This window comes from Cinclus cinclus, chromosome Z, assembly GCF_963662255.1.
Source record: "Cinclus cinclus chromosome Z, bCinCin1.1, whole genome shotgun sequence".
Taxonomy (NCBI): Eukaryota; Metazoa; Chordata; class Aves; order Passeriformes; family Cinclidae; genus Cinclus; species Cinclus cinclus.
The window spans coordinates 29182276-29200768 of NC_085084.1; the positions used below are offsets into that span (position 1 = coordinate 29182276).

The window sequence follows — 18493 nt, forward strand, 5'->3', positions numbered from 1 at the left end:
ATATACATATATACATGTATAGCTGCATACGTGTGTACATAGATACACACATGTATCTATACATATATACATGGGGTGTTAGCCTGGGGGAGAGGAGGCTGAGGGGGATCTCATCACTCTCTACAACTCCCCGAGAAGAGGCTGTGGGGAGGGGTGGGCTGGTCTCTTCTCCCATGTAACCAGTGAGATAGGATGAGAGGAAATGGCCTCAAGGGATGGTTTAGATGGGATATCAGGGGAAATTTTTTCACATAAAGGGCTGTAAAGCATTAGAGCAGAATACCGAGGGAAGTGGTAGGGTTGCTATCCCTGGGAGTGTTCAGAAGCTGTATGAATTTAGCACTTTGGAACATGGTTTAATGGTGAGCATGGTCATAATCCAAGGTTGGTGGCTAGACTCCATGATCTAAAAGGTCTTTTCTGTTTTTAACTATTCTATTATTCTATATACTCAAAAACATTTTCAGAGATAAGATGGGGAGACTAGAAGTTAAACATAAGTTTGCCTCATTTAACTACTGATTTCCTAATGCAAAGTGAGGAATTAATAACTTAAAGGCTAATTAAGCAAGTCATTAATTCAATCTATTTGTTTCACTGATACTGTTACAGAAGACTACACTGGTCATCTGTTTTACTTTTCACTTTTCATTTACTGCTCTGGAATTTATTTCATATGAACCTCTATACAATGTTAATACTCACTCCTTATACAATCCAAATGAAGTCTCTTGATAAATATCTCATATGAGCAACTAACACAGTGTTCTGAGAACTGCTTACCTCTGTGTTACAGAAGACTGCTTTTTCTCTGTATGTTTCACAGATACTAAGGTACAGCAGATCTACCATGAGGACATTTATTAAATGAATTTGCCTTTTTGAAGGAAAAAAAGTCAAAATGCAAAATTGTGGCATGATTTGCACTTTTAAAGAGCAAAACTCTAAATGGAAGGTGTGTGAAAGAACTGTTTCAGGGAGGGTGGCTGCTGTGTAAGCAGCAGCAGCGAAGTAGCATGCATGTGTGGGATTTTGCAGAATGTCTAAAAGAGCACTGTAGCTGCTCAATTGTGTGTTGGTGGTGTAAAAGGGTATTGAATGATCCTAGAAAGGTCTTAGTGCAAGTACAAAGAAGGTGTGTGAGACAGAGGTCATTATCCCTTAGACCAGAGAGGAGTGGCAGGTTTGGAAATGTTACGTATTCCAACGGCACCTTCTGCGAGGGCAAAATGCCCACTAATTTTAAAATTCACAAAACCCACAAAACAAAATACTAAGAGCGGGGCACAGTGACAGAAAAACCAGCAGTGGGGAGGCACTCACGGTGAAATTGTGCAGCCAGAGGCATAGGCGTGGTGGCCCGTGTAGCGGATGTCGCAGCGGACTATGTTGTTGGAATAATCGGATTCAGGCACCAGGTAGCTGGGGTTTACACTCACCTGGCGGGGAGAAAGCACAGTGCTGTCTACTGCCACGCCTCAGTTTGGTAACTTACATGCCAAAGGATGTATGCAAACATAAATACAAGAAAAAAAATAAACCTCCCAAAAAACCACAAACTTCCCCATACCCAATACACTTACCTTGAGAATGTAATTCCCAGGTTTTACATCAGTAATATCAATCCACTGGCAATCTATGTCAGCATTGTAAGTGTCGTAGCAGCCAGGGCTCAGACCCTTAAGAATGAAGTTAAGATGGATGTAAAAAACCACTAATCTTTAGCAACAGTGACATTCTAGACTCAGACTGAAGTTCAATGTAACTATCACAGTTCACTTAGAAAATTAACTTAGAAAATTAGTCTTATTTTTAGTTGGCATTTTATTTGTGTGTCTAAACTAGAACACTTAAGTCTAATGTACCACTTCTACAAACTGTCCTGGATAAAAAACACCTATAATATTGACACTTGTTCATTTGTGAGGTATCTGTACTTTCCTATAATCACTTGTTACAGTATTCCTTTTGTGTAAAAACTGTTGATGTTGTTATTTCCTGTTCTTTACATAAGACCAGAATACAATAAAAGTTGACCAAAGACTGGAGATAAGTATCTGTAAATGTCAAGTGAATATCTTCTGAGGTCATGAGTACAGACAGACTTGATCACCATGTTGAAACCTCTCTCTACCCTTAGGAAAAATGCAACTTTTTTCTGTGGATGTAATCTGTCCAAGTGCCATCTTTGAATAGTAGAGTTAAGGGCTATTTTCACACTGGGCTTTATATGGAAATGGCAAAAAGTGACACAAGACTCTGAGGGAACTGAAAATGTAGCCTTTATTCCAGATGCATCTTTCTGAAAAATTCTTTGTTGTTAGGAACATTAGTAAGAATCCCCACATATGAATGATTCAAATCTAGTGTCTTTAGCTGTGGCCAATACAGATTGCTCCAGGCAGAGCTGATCTGTTCTGGCAACACACAGAGTGCAGAAAACCCAAGTCCTGCAGGAATTCCCTCTTGACCCAGCTGGTGAGCAACTCAGACTCTTGCATATTTGTGCCAAGTCTGAGGCTGGAGGGAAGTTTTACAGTCCAATTACAAACCCCTGAAATATGGGCTTCCAGTGGAAATGCTGACACAGCCGTTGATTCTAGTGACACAAATACTCCAGCTGTAAAATATGTATGTTCCTTAGATGTCATAGTCTACAGAACTAGCAAAGGTATTTATAAAACCTCTTCAAAACCTCTATGTATTGCAGATCATTCATTATAGTTAAAATTCAAATGTGGACACGTCAGCCAGTGAAACATAGCTGTCATTTCTCTGTGACAGAATAACTACCTTCTAGATTAAAAGCTGCAAAATAAGGGATACAAGTTTATGTGTATGTATGACCATACTGAGTTAAACCACAGATCCATCAAAGCACAGCATCATGTCCCTGACAGTGGTCAGAAGCAGATGCTTAATGAGAAAAGAACATAAGAAATGGGATGTGTAATGTCAGGCAAATTCCTTCCACCAGGCATTTAACTGTATTTAAGGCATGGAGTACCGTCAGATTTTTGTGTTTAATAACATCTGTTACTTTGTCTAAATTCTTTTTAGGGATTTTTGATCTTGGCAACATCTAATGGCAAGGTCTTTAATACTTCATTCATGTGTCCAAAGAGCACTCACTCCTCTCTGTTTTAAAGCTGTTGCCTGACATGTCTTAAGTTCATACATTGTCATAAACATCAACAATTCTCAGTAAATATCAATAATTTCCTCTTTCAATCCACAACCAGTCAAGTTTTGGTCTTACTTCTGTTTTTCCACATGGAAGAGTCTATGAAATTTCTTAGCCATACTACACTGCTGATTAACCTTGTTCTGCTGGAGTTGGCTGGTTAGGATTTTTTAGCTTTTCTTTAGCGGTTCTGAGAGTGATGCAATATTCAAGGATTTCTCTATCCTTATGGTATGTTCTATTTTCCATGTTCCCCTAACAAGCCCTGGCACCTGGCTTTACATTTGTACGTGGCCCATCATAACATCCACACAGCTGCCATTCTCTTTAACTGCCTCCTGCTGTACAGGCACACAATGTCTGAGATTTCTGTGCCAGACTGCCAGCCAGCAGCTGCAGGTGTTAATGGAATCCAGCACCTTGCAGCTTCAGACTCCACAAGGGAGGAAATACCAGCTATGAACTCTGGCACTGCCAGGGATGTCAGTTTGGGGGGATGACCATTGGGAACAGCTTCTTTATGGGCTGTCTTGAGTGCCTCTTAGCCTGACCAGTCCTACTGCTGTGAGAACTTGTGGTGTGTTTTAATATAGTTCAGTTAACAGTCGTGCTACTACTGGTGAGTCTCCCTGCCCTTTAATAAGAAACCCACAATTGACAGCACGTGGGTGAATTATCAGTCTGTAGACTGGTATCCTGGTCTCTATAATGGGGAATTCCAGAAGCTAATTAGGGCATTAGCTTATTTAGGGCATAAGGGGATTGGCAGGTATTCAAATACAAAGTAGGGTGGGGAAAGACACTTGGTTGTCTCCAAAGCAGCTCCTACCTGTGTGTGTGCTGTACATGCATACCGCCTGTAATATCCATAATCACAGGAAGTATCTTCAAGGCAGAAACTTGCTTTGTGTCCTTCAGCAACTTTTCTATGTGAGCTCGCATCCAACAAGTCATAGTGGCTGAATTCATCCATACTGTGATAATGTCTGTTAAACCATAGATACATTAGGGAGGGATCAGACCTTATCAATACCATTTTCACACTATTTGATCTACATCCTGTTAAATCTGGATAAATTTTATTTACTACCCAAAACCTATGTGTTAGTATACTTTCCTACTACTGACCACTCAATTATTTTAATTACTCTAATTTTCAAGTACTACATGTCATCATCTCTAAATAAATAACAGGTTTTAATTTGGTATAGGAAAGATTCCATAGCAGCACTGTTTTTCAAAAATTTTCTGTTTCACCTCTTTTTCAATAGCAAGTATTTGCTAGTTTATATTTTAATTGAACATCTTATAAGTGACTTTAACCAGAGTTTTTCTAGGAATGCTTACCTTACATACTATAAATTCCATGGAAGTTTCCTACTTGCTAGGAAAACCCCAACAATTTGGTTTCACATTTCCATGGCCATCAGAGAATATAATACATTTGTAACATTGGTGAAGACAAAATTTGCATAAAGAAATCAGCTTCTGGGTACAGGCAATGCAGATTTCAATCAATATAAAATATTTTTACAGTCTATACTTAATGCTGTCTCTATTTCAGAAGTGTGTATGCTTTTGATTTGGGCAAAGTGATGTATTTTTCTTGCTTTCACACAAAGTGACTTCTTGCTCTTTCTGTGGAGTTTTAACACCTCGTATACTTGCAATTTCACTTTTCTGAATGTCTGGGAAAATAAACCTGTATTTTCTACCTGCACTATGTCCTTGCAGCATTTGGCTGCTATTACTTTTGAATGCTTTCAGCCCAAGAAGTATGTGAAAAAGGCCTAATTAAACAAAATTCAAATGCATAGGAAAAACAAAGCAGCACAGGAGCCTCAGGAGCAGGCACATCCAGAACACTAAAACAGGTCCACAGATGATGATGTGACTAACACTGAGGTCTGATGGCTGGCCAAAGTAATTGGTAGTTAGAGTTCATTTCCAAATGAGTTTGCTTCACTGTTATGGAAATGATCACAAGAGAAACATTTTTTGTAGGCAGTGTATTTTCTGTCCAAGAACTGAATCAACATCAGAGATACTTTGAATCTGGACAGTGATAGCTGGACTATTGTGGCACAGTAAGAAACTTTTTCTAGAAATGGAAAACTTCAACTGCTCTCTGCCCATTTCATCCATTTATGCAGTTGTTCATATGCATCCTATCATGCAGTTTGTAGGCGTGAGGGTTGGGGGATTTTTGTTATTGGTGAAGACTGTTTTCAGGGATAGAGGTTAACTAAAGCATTTGTGGAGGCTTTTTTGTTAGGTTTGATTTAGTTTTAGCTTTTTGATGCTTGCAAGATTTATAAACTGGTAATATGAGTCTTTACTGGAAGAATTTATTCTAATGGTACTGATTTTTAATTCAATGCCTAAAACCTCTGAGCCTAGAGAGAAATATTCCATTGGCTCAGAGGCCTACAGATCAAGCCCGCATTGCATGCCACTTTTAAAAGGTTAAGTTATGATTTATGTACCTGTAGCAGCAGAGTTGTATTTTAAGTAAGATGGAAGCAAGTATTGTGAGTAATTAGTTCTAGTATTTTATAACAGATCCTGCTGAGAAGCAGAAAAAATTTGAACAAGGCTGCCAAATCCTGCATATGAGTTTTCTGAAAAGGTACAAGTTTGCAGTGTTACCTGCTCCCAAAATGTTGAAAATGTTCTTGCTGTGTTTCCTTTGCTGTGTTTCCAGCATATATACTATTTTTAAAGCAATGCTGTTAAGTCAAAATATCATATACATATATAGATTATTATTGATAATAGGATCAGTCAAGTCAGTAGCTTTCCTTTACCAAATTGACCAGCCCATTCCCTGTGAAGAACTATCTCATTAAATTCAGTTCAAGAAGTATGGGTCACTGTTTAAAATAATGTGTCATTATAGAGAATATGGTAGTAAACGTGCATTTTAGGGTTTCTATTTATTTTTACGTGGTTGGAACTTCTATTTACTAATTACACTTACATTTAAGTGGACTACATGTAAAATAAAATGACAAAGTGCTATTATCAGTTCTCATTTCAGACTTTTTATATTTAATCTACACATTGTAAGAGTTTCATACATATGGATAAGCTTTGTATCCATCTCTGTTTCGTGTGTCTGTATAAAGCGTAATTACCACTACATACAGAGAGTAATTACCACAACATAAAATTAATCAGATAGTAAAAGGCTTAAGTTTCCCCATGATTTCTCTCTGCTTCACTTTAGTTTTAGGAAGCATCCCCTTGTAAGTGACAATTTGTTAGTGAAAAGCATAATTAGAAGATGCCATACTGAGCACTTCACTCACTGGTGACAGCTGTGCCACTCCCATGAATAACGGGGTCTGCTGGGCAGAAAATCCGATGTGCCTTGATTTTTCACTCTTTGGGGGAATCTCAGGAGCACCCGATTGTCATAGTCTCTAACATCTGCTCGATAAGCTGAACTGCAAAGATGCAAATCAAAGAAAACAAAGGAAAAAGCCATAAATATGCAAGAAATACTTTAAAAAATGCTTTATATTGTCTTAGAAGTAACTGATAGCAGAGATCTTTTCAGGCCACATAAGCCTCATACACTGGAGATTCACACAGGAGTTCCATATGATGTGGAAATGCCTGGTGTCAGACCAAGACCTGAGTAAGATTCAGATCTGGTTTTAATTTTATAACAGAAGTTTGACCATTGCCTGACTCTGTCTATGAAGGAGATCACTGTTGAGCTGTAAAATTACTCTGGTACCAAAAAACACAATTTTATTAGTTACTGTTAAGCAAAATAACTCCCTGTGTATGCAAGATCACACAACAGATGTTTGATTCCATTGTAAAAAACCAACAAACAAACAAAAAACAAACAACAACTTAATATATATATGAACCAGGCTGTATTTTCCTTTTCCTATTATCTACACTCTTTGAAATACTGAAATATTTTAATCAACTAATTATCATCAAGAACACTTCAATGAGTCTTCACTGTGAAGCTAGCAAAAAAAAAATACTGCTTCCTATGTCATGTTTTCTTTTTTCTGCAAGTGAAGAGCAAGCATGACCTTGAAACAGACAGACAAAAATTAATTATACTGGTAAATTAAGAAATCTGTTTTGCGTGATAAGGTATCAAACAAGTTAAAATGGTTAAAAACAGCCATGTTGATTTTTTTCCAAACAAAACAGGAAAAATCCCTCTTTGCCAACTGGACAAGACCTGACTTCATAACGAAGCTGTTATTTCAACCCCTTAAGAGACTCTGAAACAATTTTCAGAGGGATTTTAGGTTTAGGAGACATTAAAAGGCATAGGCCCAAAAACAATTAGCTTATTATAATCTTAACAGTAAACTGTGCTGGTTAAGAATAGGATTTTTGTTATTTGGTTTTTGTTTCTTTTTTTTATGAAGTAACACACAATCTTGTAGTGGGAGTAGAGGAGGGAGATGAAAATCAACAGATTGAAGTGGCTTTCCAAGTGCCTCCATTTCACAAAATTCAGAGATGTTCAAGTGAACCTGATGATAGAAACATGTAATACAACTTTTCACAGTATGTAGGCTCTTCAGGAGATCTGGAGCTTGTCTCTCCAATATGCCAGGACTGCTTTCTGATGTGCAATACTCTACCATCTACCACAAACTTGGAAGGAGCTAACAAAGGGCTGTGTTTCCTAGACCCCTCCAGCCTCACCAACCCTTCTTCACTCTTCACCGCGTTCACAGGTGGCACCACGAGCACGGCAACCCACAGCAAATGGGCAAAATCTCGGGACGATGCCTACCTTGCCAAGCAGTTCTCCTCGGCAGCACATCTCAAGTTATACATGGACATCCTCTGGACATATGTGGACGCCTGGATGTAATAGGGATCCGGGACTAAGTCAGGGAGACCTGCAGTTCATCAAACCAACCACATAACAGCAAGATCAACCCAGGACACGTTTGCAAATTTTTGGCTAGCATCCCAGTCGTTAGGAGCCGTCGTTTTGGTACGGACTCCTGTTCTCCGTTAACCTGTCATTCCCCTTTGCTCAGGTTTGTCCCAAACACCCCATCCCAATCACGATGCCCGCGGTATCGGCAGCTCGCCCCTCTCCCAGACGCGGGAACTGGGCTGCCCGCAGCTCGAGAGCCGGGCGGGCGCCTGCCCGGTCAGATTTTGCCCCGAGCGAGGGCCAGGCAGGAGCGACGATCCCCGCAGCTCCTCCCGCAGGGACCGGCGTGCGCGGAGCGAGCGGAGCGAGCGGCGGGGCCCGGGCCGGGGCTGCGGGCAGGGGAGGGACGGGACGGGCGGAAAGGAGGGAGGGATCTTACCGTACTGGAAGTAGCCGGTGCCGTAGCCGGGTCTGTACCTGCTGCCCTGGCGGGGCCTCTCGTAGGTGTCGTAGTAGTTGTAGTAGGGGTTATCGTCCGTGTACTTGTAGGGGTTGTAGGGGTCGTCTCCTACCATGACATCTTCCCGGCCGGGCCTGAAGCTGCCCAGGGACGGCAGGCTGCCGGCCCCGGTGCTGCTCCCGTTGCCGTCGGTGCCGGTGCCGCCGGCGGGGCTGGGTCGCGGCGCGCCCGAGGAGGCGCTCCGGGCCGCGGAGGTGGCGGCCGCGGGGCTCCTCTGCGCGGCAGCGGCGCGACCCCCGGAGGAAGCCTGGTAGCCAGCCTGGAACCAGTGCCGAGCGCCGGAGCCGCCCCGGCTGCCGGCGACGGGCTGGGGCTGGGGCTGGGGCTGGGGCTGGGGCTGGGGCTGCACGGCGGCGGGGCGGGCGGCTCTCCGCGGCTGCACCGTGCCGTTGTTCCGCAGCAGCAGGATAGGGCTGCCCGCCGCCTCCGCCGCCTGCCTGCGCCGCGGGGGCTGGTACTGGGAGCCCAGGCTGAGCAGGCTGTACACCTGCCCGTTGTTCTCCCACTGGATCCGCTGCCTCCAGGCGGCGGGGGGCGGCGGGGGATCCCGACGCGGCGGCTGCTGCTGGCAGCCGGCGGGGCAAAGGCAGCTCCAGTAGATGCACGCGTGAAGCTGGGCGAGCAGAAGCCCCGGCGGCGCGAAACGCATCTTCTCCTCTTTCCTGGGAACCGGCGGGTAGAGAGATACGGGCGAAACCCGGAGGGGAGGGGGCACGAGAGGAGAGCGAGGGGCGCCTTTCCTGCTCGGGATGGAGCGGGGGGGGCGGTACGGGGGGTGCGGGCTGCTCCTCTGGAAGCGTCGGGCGGGCAGCGGGATCTCAGGCTCTGCGGCACCCGGGAGATGCCATCGAGCAGGTCGGGCCGTCGGAAAGGAAACCCGGCCCGCGGGGGGAGAGGCGGCGAGAGCGGCTTTTCTTCTCCCTGGTATTTATAGCCGAGGGGATGCGAATGGGAGCCGGAGCAAACAATCAGCCTCTCATCGTCCTCCGGCCCGCGCTGGTGTCTGGAGCGAGGGAAGGAGGAGGAGAGACCAGGGACTTTAAACTTGCTGGCACGCTCGCAAAGTTACACAAGCCCCGCTGGCTGGGCTGGCTGCACCCCCGCCATTTGTTCACGTAATGCGGCTGGAAACGTGCGGGCCTGACAGTTCCCCCCACGGCCGCCCCCTGCCCGCCCCGCGCGGGGGCGGCTCGGGGGAAACGGGAACGGCGACTGGAACGGGAACGGGAACGGGGCGGCTCGGGGGGAACGGGAACGGGGCGGCTCTGGCCGGCTCGGCGGCGGGGGTCCCCATCCTCCATCCCTCCGTCCCTGCCCTGCCTCCCTCCCTGCCTCCCCCGCGCCCCGAGCCGTGCCGAGCCTGCGGCGGGCGGGCGCGCTCAGACACACGTAGGCTGCCAGAGTATGCCGTGGGGCAGCGCCAAAGTATGCAAAGGAAAAATGCTATTAGCTCATCAGCGCTGGAGAGACTAGAAACGGGGTGGCGGGGAGGGGGAAGGGGCTGCTGGCGAGAGAGGAAACATGTTTCTGGAAAATGTGCTGGCCGGCTCATCTCCCGGGCTGGAGTAGCTGCTGGTGACCATCTCAGCGCTGAGTAACAGTCGGATCCCCTTAATGACCTCTTAATTAGGAGAAAACCTCCATCAAATAAACTCCTGATTATTGACTTTTGGGTTTTGTGCATATGAGTCACACGAGAAATATATTGGCGATGCTCCTCTCGGAGTAAGTTTTCATTGAAAAGTGAAATTTCACATGGGAGAGGCTTAGTCCCATCACCAGAATAAATAAACCTAGTTTGGGTAATGTCTCCCCAAAACCATGCTGGGGAAGAGGAGCAGGCTGAGACCCTAAAGCCTCTCCCTTCCTTCCTGCTTTTACAAGAGTTCATCAAGGCTGTGTTTTGATAAGTACAATCAGCCAGTAAGGCAAATGAATTAAGGTCCATGGATTTCAGCCAAAACTTCTTTTGGGTGTATTTTTCCAAAGGCTGTTTGCTTATGAATTCTTGCAAAGGAATTGAGGGCAATACACAGAAGTTCTCCTTCTCCGAAACTTTGGTGGTGAGAATGCTTAAGTGTATCCTGTCAATAATGATCAGCCTGGGCTGGAGGTTTTCACCTTACTCAAGCAGATTCAAGGCACCCTTCAACCACTGCCAGCTTCCCCAGGTCAGGTTAACAGTCCATTTGTTGTGGGCCATGTGGATATTGCGACTGGAGTTTGATGTTTTAGATACAGTTCTCCTGTCTTTAGTTGTGTTGTAGTTTATTTTAATTGCATATTACTTTAAATGGTGCACACTTACAAACAGAAAGCCACCAAAGTGTGGTCCTTCTTTGTGGCTGTGATGGATGGTGAATGCTCATTTACACTGCTGTGGAATTATTAGTTGCAGTGGTCATCTTTAACCTTCACTTTCACCACCCTGAAATCAGCAGTGCCACCCTGCAAGTCGAAGGTCCTCCCGTGAGCAGCAGGTCATTGGCTCTGACTGGTGGCTGCTCACCATGCCAAGCTTGCTGGCTCTGCTCTAGTTGTAAAAAATGGTCAGTCTGGAGAACACTGAGGAGCACAGGGCTCTTGTGCTCCAAAGACAGCAAAGCCTTCTTACTCGAGAACAATATCCAATAGCCAAGTGGGTGCTTGTTACCACTGCTAGCCAGCAAGAGGATGGAGGAGAACATCAGCTGGACTGGGCCCACATCCAGAACAGTAACTGGTGCCTTTCCACAGGCAGGTTGTGTGTACTAGTTTGAGCAGTCTGCTGCAGGGGTGGTTTGGTTTGGGTTCTGTTATTCATCGTATTTGCAGGCTGCTCATCCCCTATGATCTTTCTCATCGTGGCTTTGAAAATATTATTCTCCATTTTAAGCGTTTGCCTGGAACAATCAGTGACTAAGGCTGAGTAAAGTGGAAAGGTTGAAGATAGGGAAAATGCAACACTGAAGGAATGAGGTTTCTGTCTTTTTAATCTTCCTCTAAATCTTACTAATGTTACAAACAGCAGGTTGTTGCCCAATGTGTGATATTAGACAATGTTTCCACACAGTGGGATTCCAGCCATTTTTTCTTATGCCTGATGAAGTTACTATTTTTCATGAAACCGGAGAAAGCATATTTGAGGCTAGTATTCTCACCCATCTATCAGCCATCCACACTGTTTGCAAGTTTTTCCACAGCACAAAGTTTCATTTGTTAATTAATTTAGGGATCATAATGCCTGAAATGCATTATTAGCATCCCTGGAGGGTCATGCCCTTCCCTTAGCCTTAGGTGCCTGTATCCATTTAACTGCTTTCCTTTCCCCACAGGTTGCCTAATTAGACCAGGTTTTTACATCATGGGTCTGAAAAGACCATCAAAAAGCTCTGCAGCCTGAGGTGTGGAGATGAGAATTTCTGCAATACTTAAAAAGGACTCATAAACAAGTCAGGTACTGCATCTGCTTTAAAATAGCCCTAAAAACTGTCAAGCACTCTGGTATTAAACTTTCTCATGAGATTGATACAGCTGCTTTGTAAAATCCAGTTCTGACACTGATCACAATTAATTTAGTTGCTTAGGCATTTGCTTACCCTTTTTTTTTTTCTGGAATGACTGGTGTATCTGGGTACCTGCTGGATGGGGACTTTGATTTTTGTTACTTACAGAAATGGATACAGTGTATATCAACTGAGAAATAAAATCTTCCTTCACTAAAAAATGACACTAATAAAAGCAGATATCAGTAAGTAATTGCAGTAATTTCTCAAAACCTGGTATCAGGTGGCAACTTATATTTAAATTTACATTTAATTGTAAGGTTGTAGCAGTCCTCATTCAGATGTTACAAATAGAAAAATGTCTCCAGTGGCATTAGTAGCATTTGGAGTTACCTTAATGTGTACACTACTGCTAAACTGCTAATTCAGTTGTGAATCTTGAAAATGGAAAAATATTAACCTGTTCACCACAAAAACCAACAAAAATACCCCAAACAGGACCAAAGCTCTTTGAATTTGGCATGCCTTAATACATGTCCTAAGACACACATTTTAAGGTTCTTTAATCTTACTATTTGAGATGTGTATGAAAAAATATGATGGCGTAAAAAAGAGGAAGCATTTTTAAATGTCAATTTACGTCAATCACATCATTTGTTTCTTTTAATATTATTTTTAAAATATCAGCTCTGTAGTTATGGGTTAGATAATTCATGGTCCTTAGTCATAAACTGGTATGATTAGCTAGTGTCACACACATAAAACAAGAAAAATAAATAATGTTATAAAATCCTAACAGGAAACTAGAAATCTTAGTATGTGTTATATATGTAGTATATTTATAGACTGATATATTTTCATTTGGGATTGAAGGGTTGTTTGTTGAGGAGTCACTAGTAGAAAAATCTTGAAAAGTAGTAGTTGGTTTCAGCTTTTTCTACCTGGGAAATATTCAGTGTACTTATCTGATTTATGCTTGAATAGACAAACAAGTTACTCTGACTCTTCTGTTTGCATAAACACTCAGTTGCAACTAGATTATTCAAATTTATCTTATTTTGTAGATCTTATTTATAATACTTTTTATAACTTGCCATTTTTTTGCATTCAGATATTGAAAACTGTATATTTTTGTTGCACATGAGAATACTGAGGATTTTTCTGAAGCATATGTTATAGAAAGTCCTGGCATCTTTATTTAGGAAGTGACTTGTAAATCAATGGTATTAAAAGGTTTCTAATGATAATGAATTCCTCTTAATAGTTGGGATTAAGATGTAAAGGTATTCTTTACAGTATGTACAGAAACTAAGAACACAGAGCACTTTCAGATTCAGGTCTATAATGAGATTTTTTTAAACAAACCAACTTAATTAGAGATGAGGGTCATAGACTTGTTCTGACATCAGTAGTCTTTGGAGCAGACAGTTATTATTTTTACAAAAGTTAGTCTTCTAGTTAAATTTAGCTACCCTTTGTATGTCTGATTTTGAAGTCTCTAATCAGGCAACTTTCCTCTACCATAAGTAAAATGTATACTAAATTTCCACAATTTTTTTTTCTGCTCTGAGTTTATAAAGGAATAAGCAGATTTGTATTCATTCAATGAACTTGTCAATTTATTGAAAAAAAGAAAATTATTATAATTTCATTATCAGGTAATGTCCTCAATTCAAAATTAAAGCCAAAATCCCACCTGTCCCTTATCTAATATTTTGGGTTTATCTACCTGCATTACAATAGCAATTTGTGGTTGCTTTGTTTTGTACACCATGGGTACTACTGCTGAATTGCAAATACCTGCACCAGATGAAATAAAAATAAGTCATACTTGTCTATTTCTTCAGGATCTGACAACTTGATCAGGAAAAGCAGCTACAGGACCTGACACAGCTGTTGTTCTTCTCTTGGCATGGTGAGGGCTGATGACAAAGCCTTCTGATACCAGTGGATTTTTATTTTTATTTTTTTTTGTCAAATCAGAGGTTTTTGTCAAATGAGGTTTTAATAGCAGTATTTTTTAAGATTATTGATGTGTTGCTGAAGCTGAGCATGCGTGGTTTCACAGGATGCAGTTACTCTTGTACCCCTATGTCTAGGATCTTAATTGTCTGTTACTGTGTTTTCACTGGGGAATATGTATACGGTAAAAAACAAGCAATCCCCCTGCACCTTTGCATTAGAGAGAATATTTAGAGGCATCAAGGACATTAGAAACAGAGTTTGCAGTTTGCATTAAAGAAGGGAAATAGCTGAATGGTCCAACATCTCCACAATGAGATCTGCTTCTAGCAGGACACAGGAACATGACAAAGGTCTTCTGATGCGAGAGGCAGGTTCTGACTTGTGAGTTATATTAGCCAAGCTCCTACAGAAAAACAGTACTGTTTAGGCATCTATCCCTCCTGAATATCTACAGCAGTGCTTTGCTGTACATTTCTTGATGTCAAAATAGAAATATCTGAGCATGGGCAGGATGTTTCAGAAATAAATACATTTGTAACTCAGTCTTGGTTCTTAGCATGGTATTGGCAAGCTTTTATCAAACCTAATAGATGTTTGATGTTATTAACACCTGTTGGTTCTATTTTGCTCATCAGACAGCTGTGTTCAAAAAGTTTTATGTGTAAACCCTGAAAAAGATTTTCTGTGTGGATTACATAAACATATCTGGTGCATCTTCCTGGATGATATCTGTCAAGGTATGTGGAAGACAGAGGCAGCCAGCACGGCTTCACCAAGGGCAAAATCCAAAGAGCTGCCATCAAGAGCTCAGTAGTTATTGGTACCAAAGAGTGTCCCTGAAGGGTCCATATTTAGACCAGTAGTGCTCAGTATCTTTATTAATGACAGACAGTGGACTGAAGGCATCCTGAAAAAGTTTTCTGAGTGGTGTAGTTTTCTTTTCTGAAGAGAAGGGGTACAACATGCACTTCCAGCCCAGAAAGCCAATTGGATCCTGAGCAATTCTGCTCCTCTGCCCTAGTGTCCTGACATCCTACCTGGAGTACTGTGTCCAGCTCTGGGGTCCTCATCAGAAGAAAGACATGGACATGTTGGAGCAGGTCCAGAGGAGGGACACAAAAATGATCAGAGGGCTGGAGCACTTGCTTTTGAATATAGGCTGAGAGAGTTGGGGTTGTTCAGCCTAGAGAACTGAAGGCTCCAGGGAGAACATCTAGCAACCTTTTAGTCTTGTAGTGAAGATGGAGGGAGGCTTTTTACTGAAGCCTGTACAGAACAAGGAGGAATATTTTTAAATTGAAAGCAGGTTAGATACAAGGAAGAATATTTTTTTACAGTGCTGGTGGTGAGGCATGGAAAGAGGCTGCCCAGAGAAGATGTGGGTTCCCCATTGCTGGAAGCATTCAAGGCCAGATTGGATGGGCTTGGAGCACCTTGGTGAAGCAAAGGTATCCCTGCCCATGTCAGAGCAGTTGGAACTCAAAGATATTTGAAGGTTGCCTCTAATCCAAACTATCATATGAGTCTGTGAAAGAAGTCGTATTTCCAATCCTGAAACAAACCAGCGTGCATTAAACAGTAGAGATTCAACAGTTTGCACAAAGTGATGGTCTGGACTGGTGAGCATTTCTTGGCTTCTGAGCATTCCTTTGTCTAGGCATAACTAATTAAACTATTTTAGGAAGATTGAAATAAGTAGTATCTAATTGAATAAGTCTTGGGAAAAACTGACTTTATTTATTTGCCTTCCTTATAAGATGAAGAGAACACTAAACCTATTGAGAAATTGTTTGTTGTTCAGATTTCTCATCCTATCAAGTACAAGATCTTGGTTCTGTTATCTTTTCTCCTTGCTACTCTTGTTTTTTTCCCAATTGTTATGGCCCTTTTTCCCCAGAGCAAGGACCATGGCTTCCTATGTGTCATCCCAGTGATGCTCATAGTAGGGCACTTAGTCTGACTATTATTTTTGGCCACTGTGGCAAGATGAAGAGCAGCCCTGAATGCAGAATGCTGTACTGAACAAATGCGTCATTTAGAACATATGAAAACCCTCATGCAGCTGTGTGTGCTATTGAACAGAGTGGACACTCAGCAATTCTGACTCAAATAAAACACCCATGGTGGTTTTCCCTTTGGTCTAAATTTCATCATAATATTTTGTCTTACATACCAATATTATGAACTCTTTTACTATTCTGCTTTATAGTAGGTCCTTTTGAAATACATTCCTTATCTAATCCCTATTTTCATCCACACATAATTATCAGATTTTGCTTTAGATATTCTCAGTGATTGGGGAAATTTTTTTGAAGTAAAACACTAAGTCATGCAGTTAGATTGAAAGGAATGTTTATAAAAATATGTTGAAGGTATATCAGGGCAATCACTGTAATATTTGTTTTATCAACTAAGAGTAGAAGAAAAGTGTATATTTAGAAAGAACTTGTTTGACTTTAATGAGCTGAAATAAAGTTGACATGAAATATTTTTTTCCTTCGCAGTGAACAGACCCAAGAAGCTCCTAACTGAAGACCATTCTTTGAGGGCAAGCTCAGAACCTGTATGGTAGGCCAAGGTGATTTCACTAGGTCTATAAGTCTCACACAATAACTGCTCTTATGGGTGCCATTTCAAAGCATTCAAAATTATCTCAACATCTGATTTCATGTAGTCAAACTCTGTGAAAAGAGGTACTTTATTCAAAAGTGTGTACTTTCAGCTATACACTGTAGTGACAGGGGTGGCTGCTGTCTTTAACTGGGGAAGTGAAGCCCCTTCTCCCTCTCTCCATCTGATGTGTGTCTCCCAGTGCTGTATCTGGGTGGCATGACAGCCTCAGGTCAGAGCTGGGCTGAGGCTGCTCCTCGGAAGGACAGGCAATGAGCTGAGGCAGTGCACAGACAACAGCCTTGGCTCTGGTGCAACACCGACTCCTCTGTGGCATTGAAAGCACTGGGGAAAAGCTGTGGTTGCACACAGTGGCTGGGTTTGTATGAGTTATCTCTGTGCTGACATGGAAGCATGATGTGAGGACATAAGATGGGGAAAAACAGGAACAATTAAACCCCTTACTTATCTTTCCCTGTAAATCTACAGTTAAACCTACAGTGCTTTTTCTTTTGGTTTAATTTTATGATGGTAATTTCTTTCTGTACTTGCTATTGGTACAAGTACAATTTCCCAGCATGGCTGGAACAAAATCAAATTCTTGGATCTACATAAGCCATCAAAAAAAAAAAAAAATCATAACCTTCAGGAGATTTTATACTTCTGATCACCTCCTGATCACCTGATAATGTTTGTTATGGGGAACTCCGGAGGGCTGCAGCTGTTCTCCAGCTTGGGGTGTCTTAGTAGTCCCAGTATGACAGACTACACCTTCCAGCACAACAGCCTGAAGGGGTTTAGAGAGGTGTGCCTGCTCCAACATTTTCTGCTTTTTCAAGTGGAAATTTCTGTGCTTGTTCTAGTGAAGTTGCTGTTGGGTAAGCCAGAAAGAGTTTTTCCAAAAATTCACAAGAAATCAATAACCAATACAAAGACCTTGACTTGGTGACATTGTTTTACTCACTGTTGTGCACCTCTTGAGGAATGAAGAGCAGAAACTACAGAAACTGCTATAGGGCTGCTGTAGGAATCATATCAGCAGAAGAGACCATGTAGAAAGATAGAACCTGATTAAGCATTGGCAGGTTTAAGCAAAGATGCTGCTTGAGAGGAATGAATAACTGGTTCCAGAAGCAGATGTTTCTCCCACAGACACAAAAGGAACATGGTATGTCTGGAGTCCCTTTAAAAGTTTTGTGGATAATACTGAGTTCTAGTGAAAAACTCCCAAGGAAATTAATTGAGTTACACCAGTGTGAGACTTTGCAGTTGAGAGTAGAACATTTAACATGTTTTTATGTGTGCTGTGATGGACTTTTAAAAGAATGAAAATTGCTTCAGGTACTGTATTTTCCACTTATTTCACAGAATCATAGAATCATAGAATATACTGAGTTGGAAGGGACCTACAAGGATCATCAAAGTCCAGCTCCTGGCCCTGCACAGGACACCCCAAGAGTCACCCCACGTGCCTGAGAGCATCATCCAAACACCTCTTGAGCTCTGCCAGGCTGGGGCTGTGACCACTGCCCTGAGGAGCCTGTTCAGTGCCCAAACACCCTCTGGGTGAAGAACTTTTCCTGATATCCAACCAAAACCTCCCCTGACAGTTTCATGGCATTCTCCTAAGTCCTGTCACTGTCACCCCAGAGCAGGGATCAGTACCTGCCCCTCCTGTTCCCCTCACATGGAAGCTGTAACTGCAGTGAGGTCTCCCCTCAGTCTCCTCCAGCCTGAACAGACCAAGTGACCTCAGCCACTCCTCACACGGCTTCCCCCAAACCCTTCACCATCCTCATGGCCCTCCTTTGGACACTTCCTAACAGCTCAATGTCTTTCCTATATTGTGGTGCCAA

The 18493-nt window shown here is 42.5% G+C and overlaps 1 protein-coding gene across 1 annotated transcript; it reads right to left on the minus strand.

The window, feature by feature from the left end:
* Positions 1 to 1319: 1319 nt before the first annotated feature.
* Positions 1320 to 9226, minus strand: LOX (lysyl oxidase). Its single transcript, XM_062513651.1, has 6 exons — positions 8497 to 9226; positions 7965 to 8073; positions 6496 to 6633; positions 4014 to 4170; positions 1584 to 1679; positions 1320 to 1439 (listed from the first exon to the last, which is right to left on the minus strand). The coding sequence occupies exons 1-6, from the start codon at positions 9224 to 9226 to the stop codon at positions 1320 to 1322; spliced, it is 1350 nt and encodes a 449-aa protein (XP_062369635.1).
* Between the last annotated feature and the right edge of the window lie 9267 nt (positions 9227 to 18493).

Coding starts and splice junctions, on each gene's coding strand:
- LOX (XM_062513651.1), bottom strand. CDS start 9,226: ATGCGTTTCGCGCCGCCGGGGCTTCTGCTCGCCCAGCTTCACGCGTGC. Junction 8,074..8,496: donor CACCGGCTACTTCCAGTACG/GTAAGATCCCTC, acceptor GATGAACTGCAG/GTCTCCCTGACTTAGTCCCG. Junction 1,440..1,583: donor CTGGGAATTACATTCTCAAG/GTAAGTGTATTG, acceptor TCTCCCCGCCAG/GTGAGTGTAAACCCCAGCTA.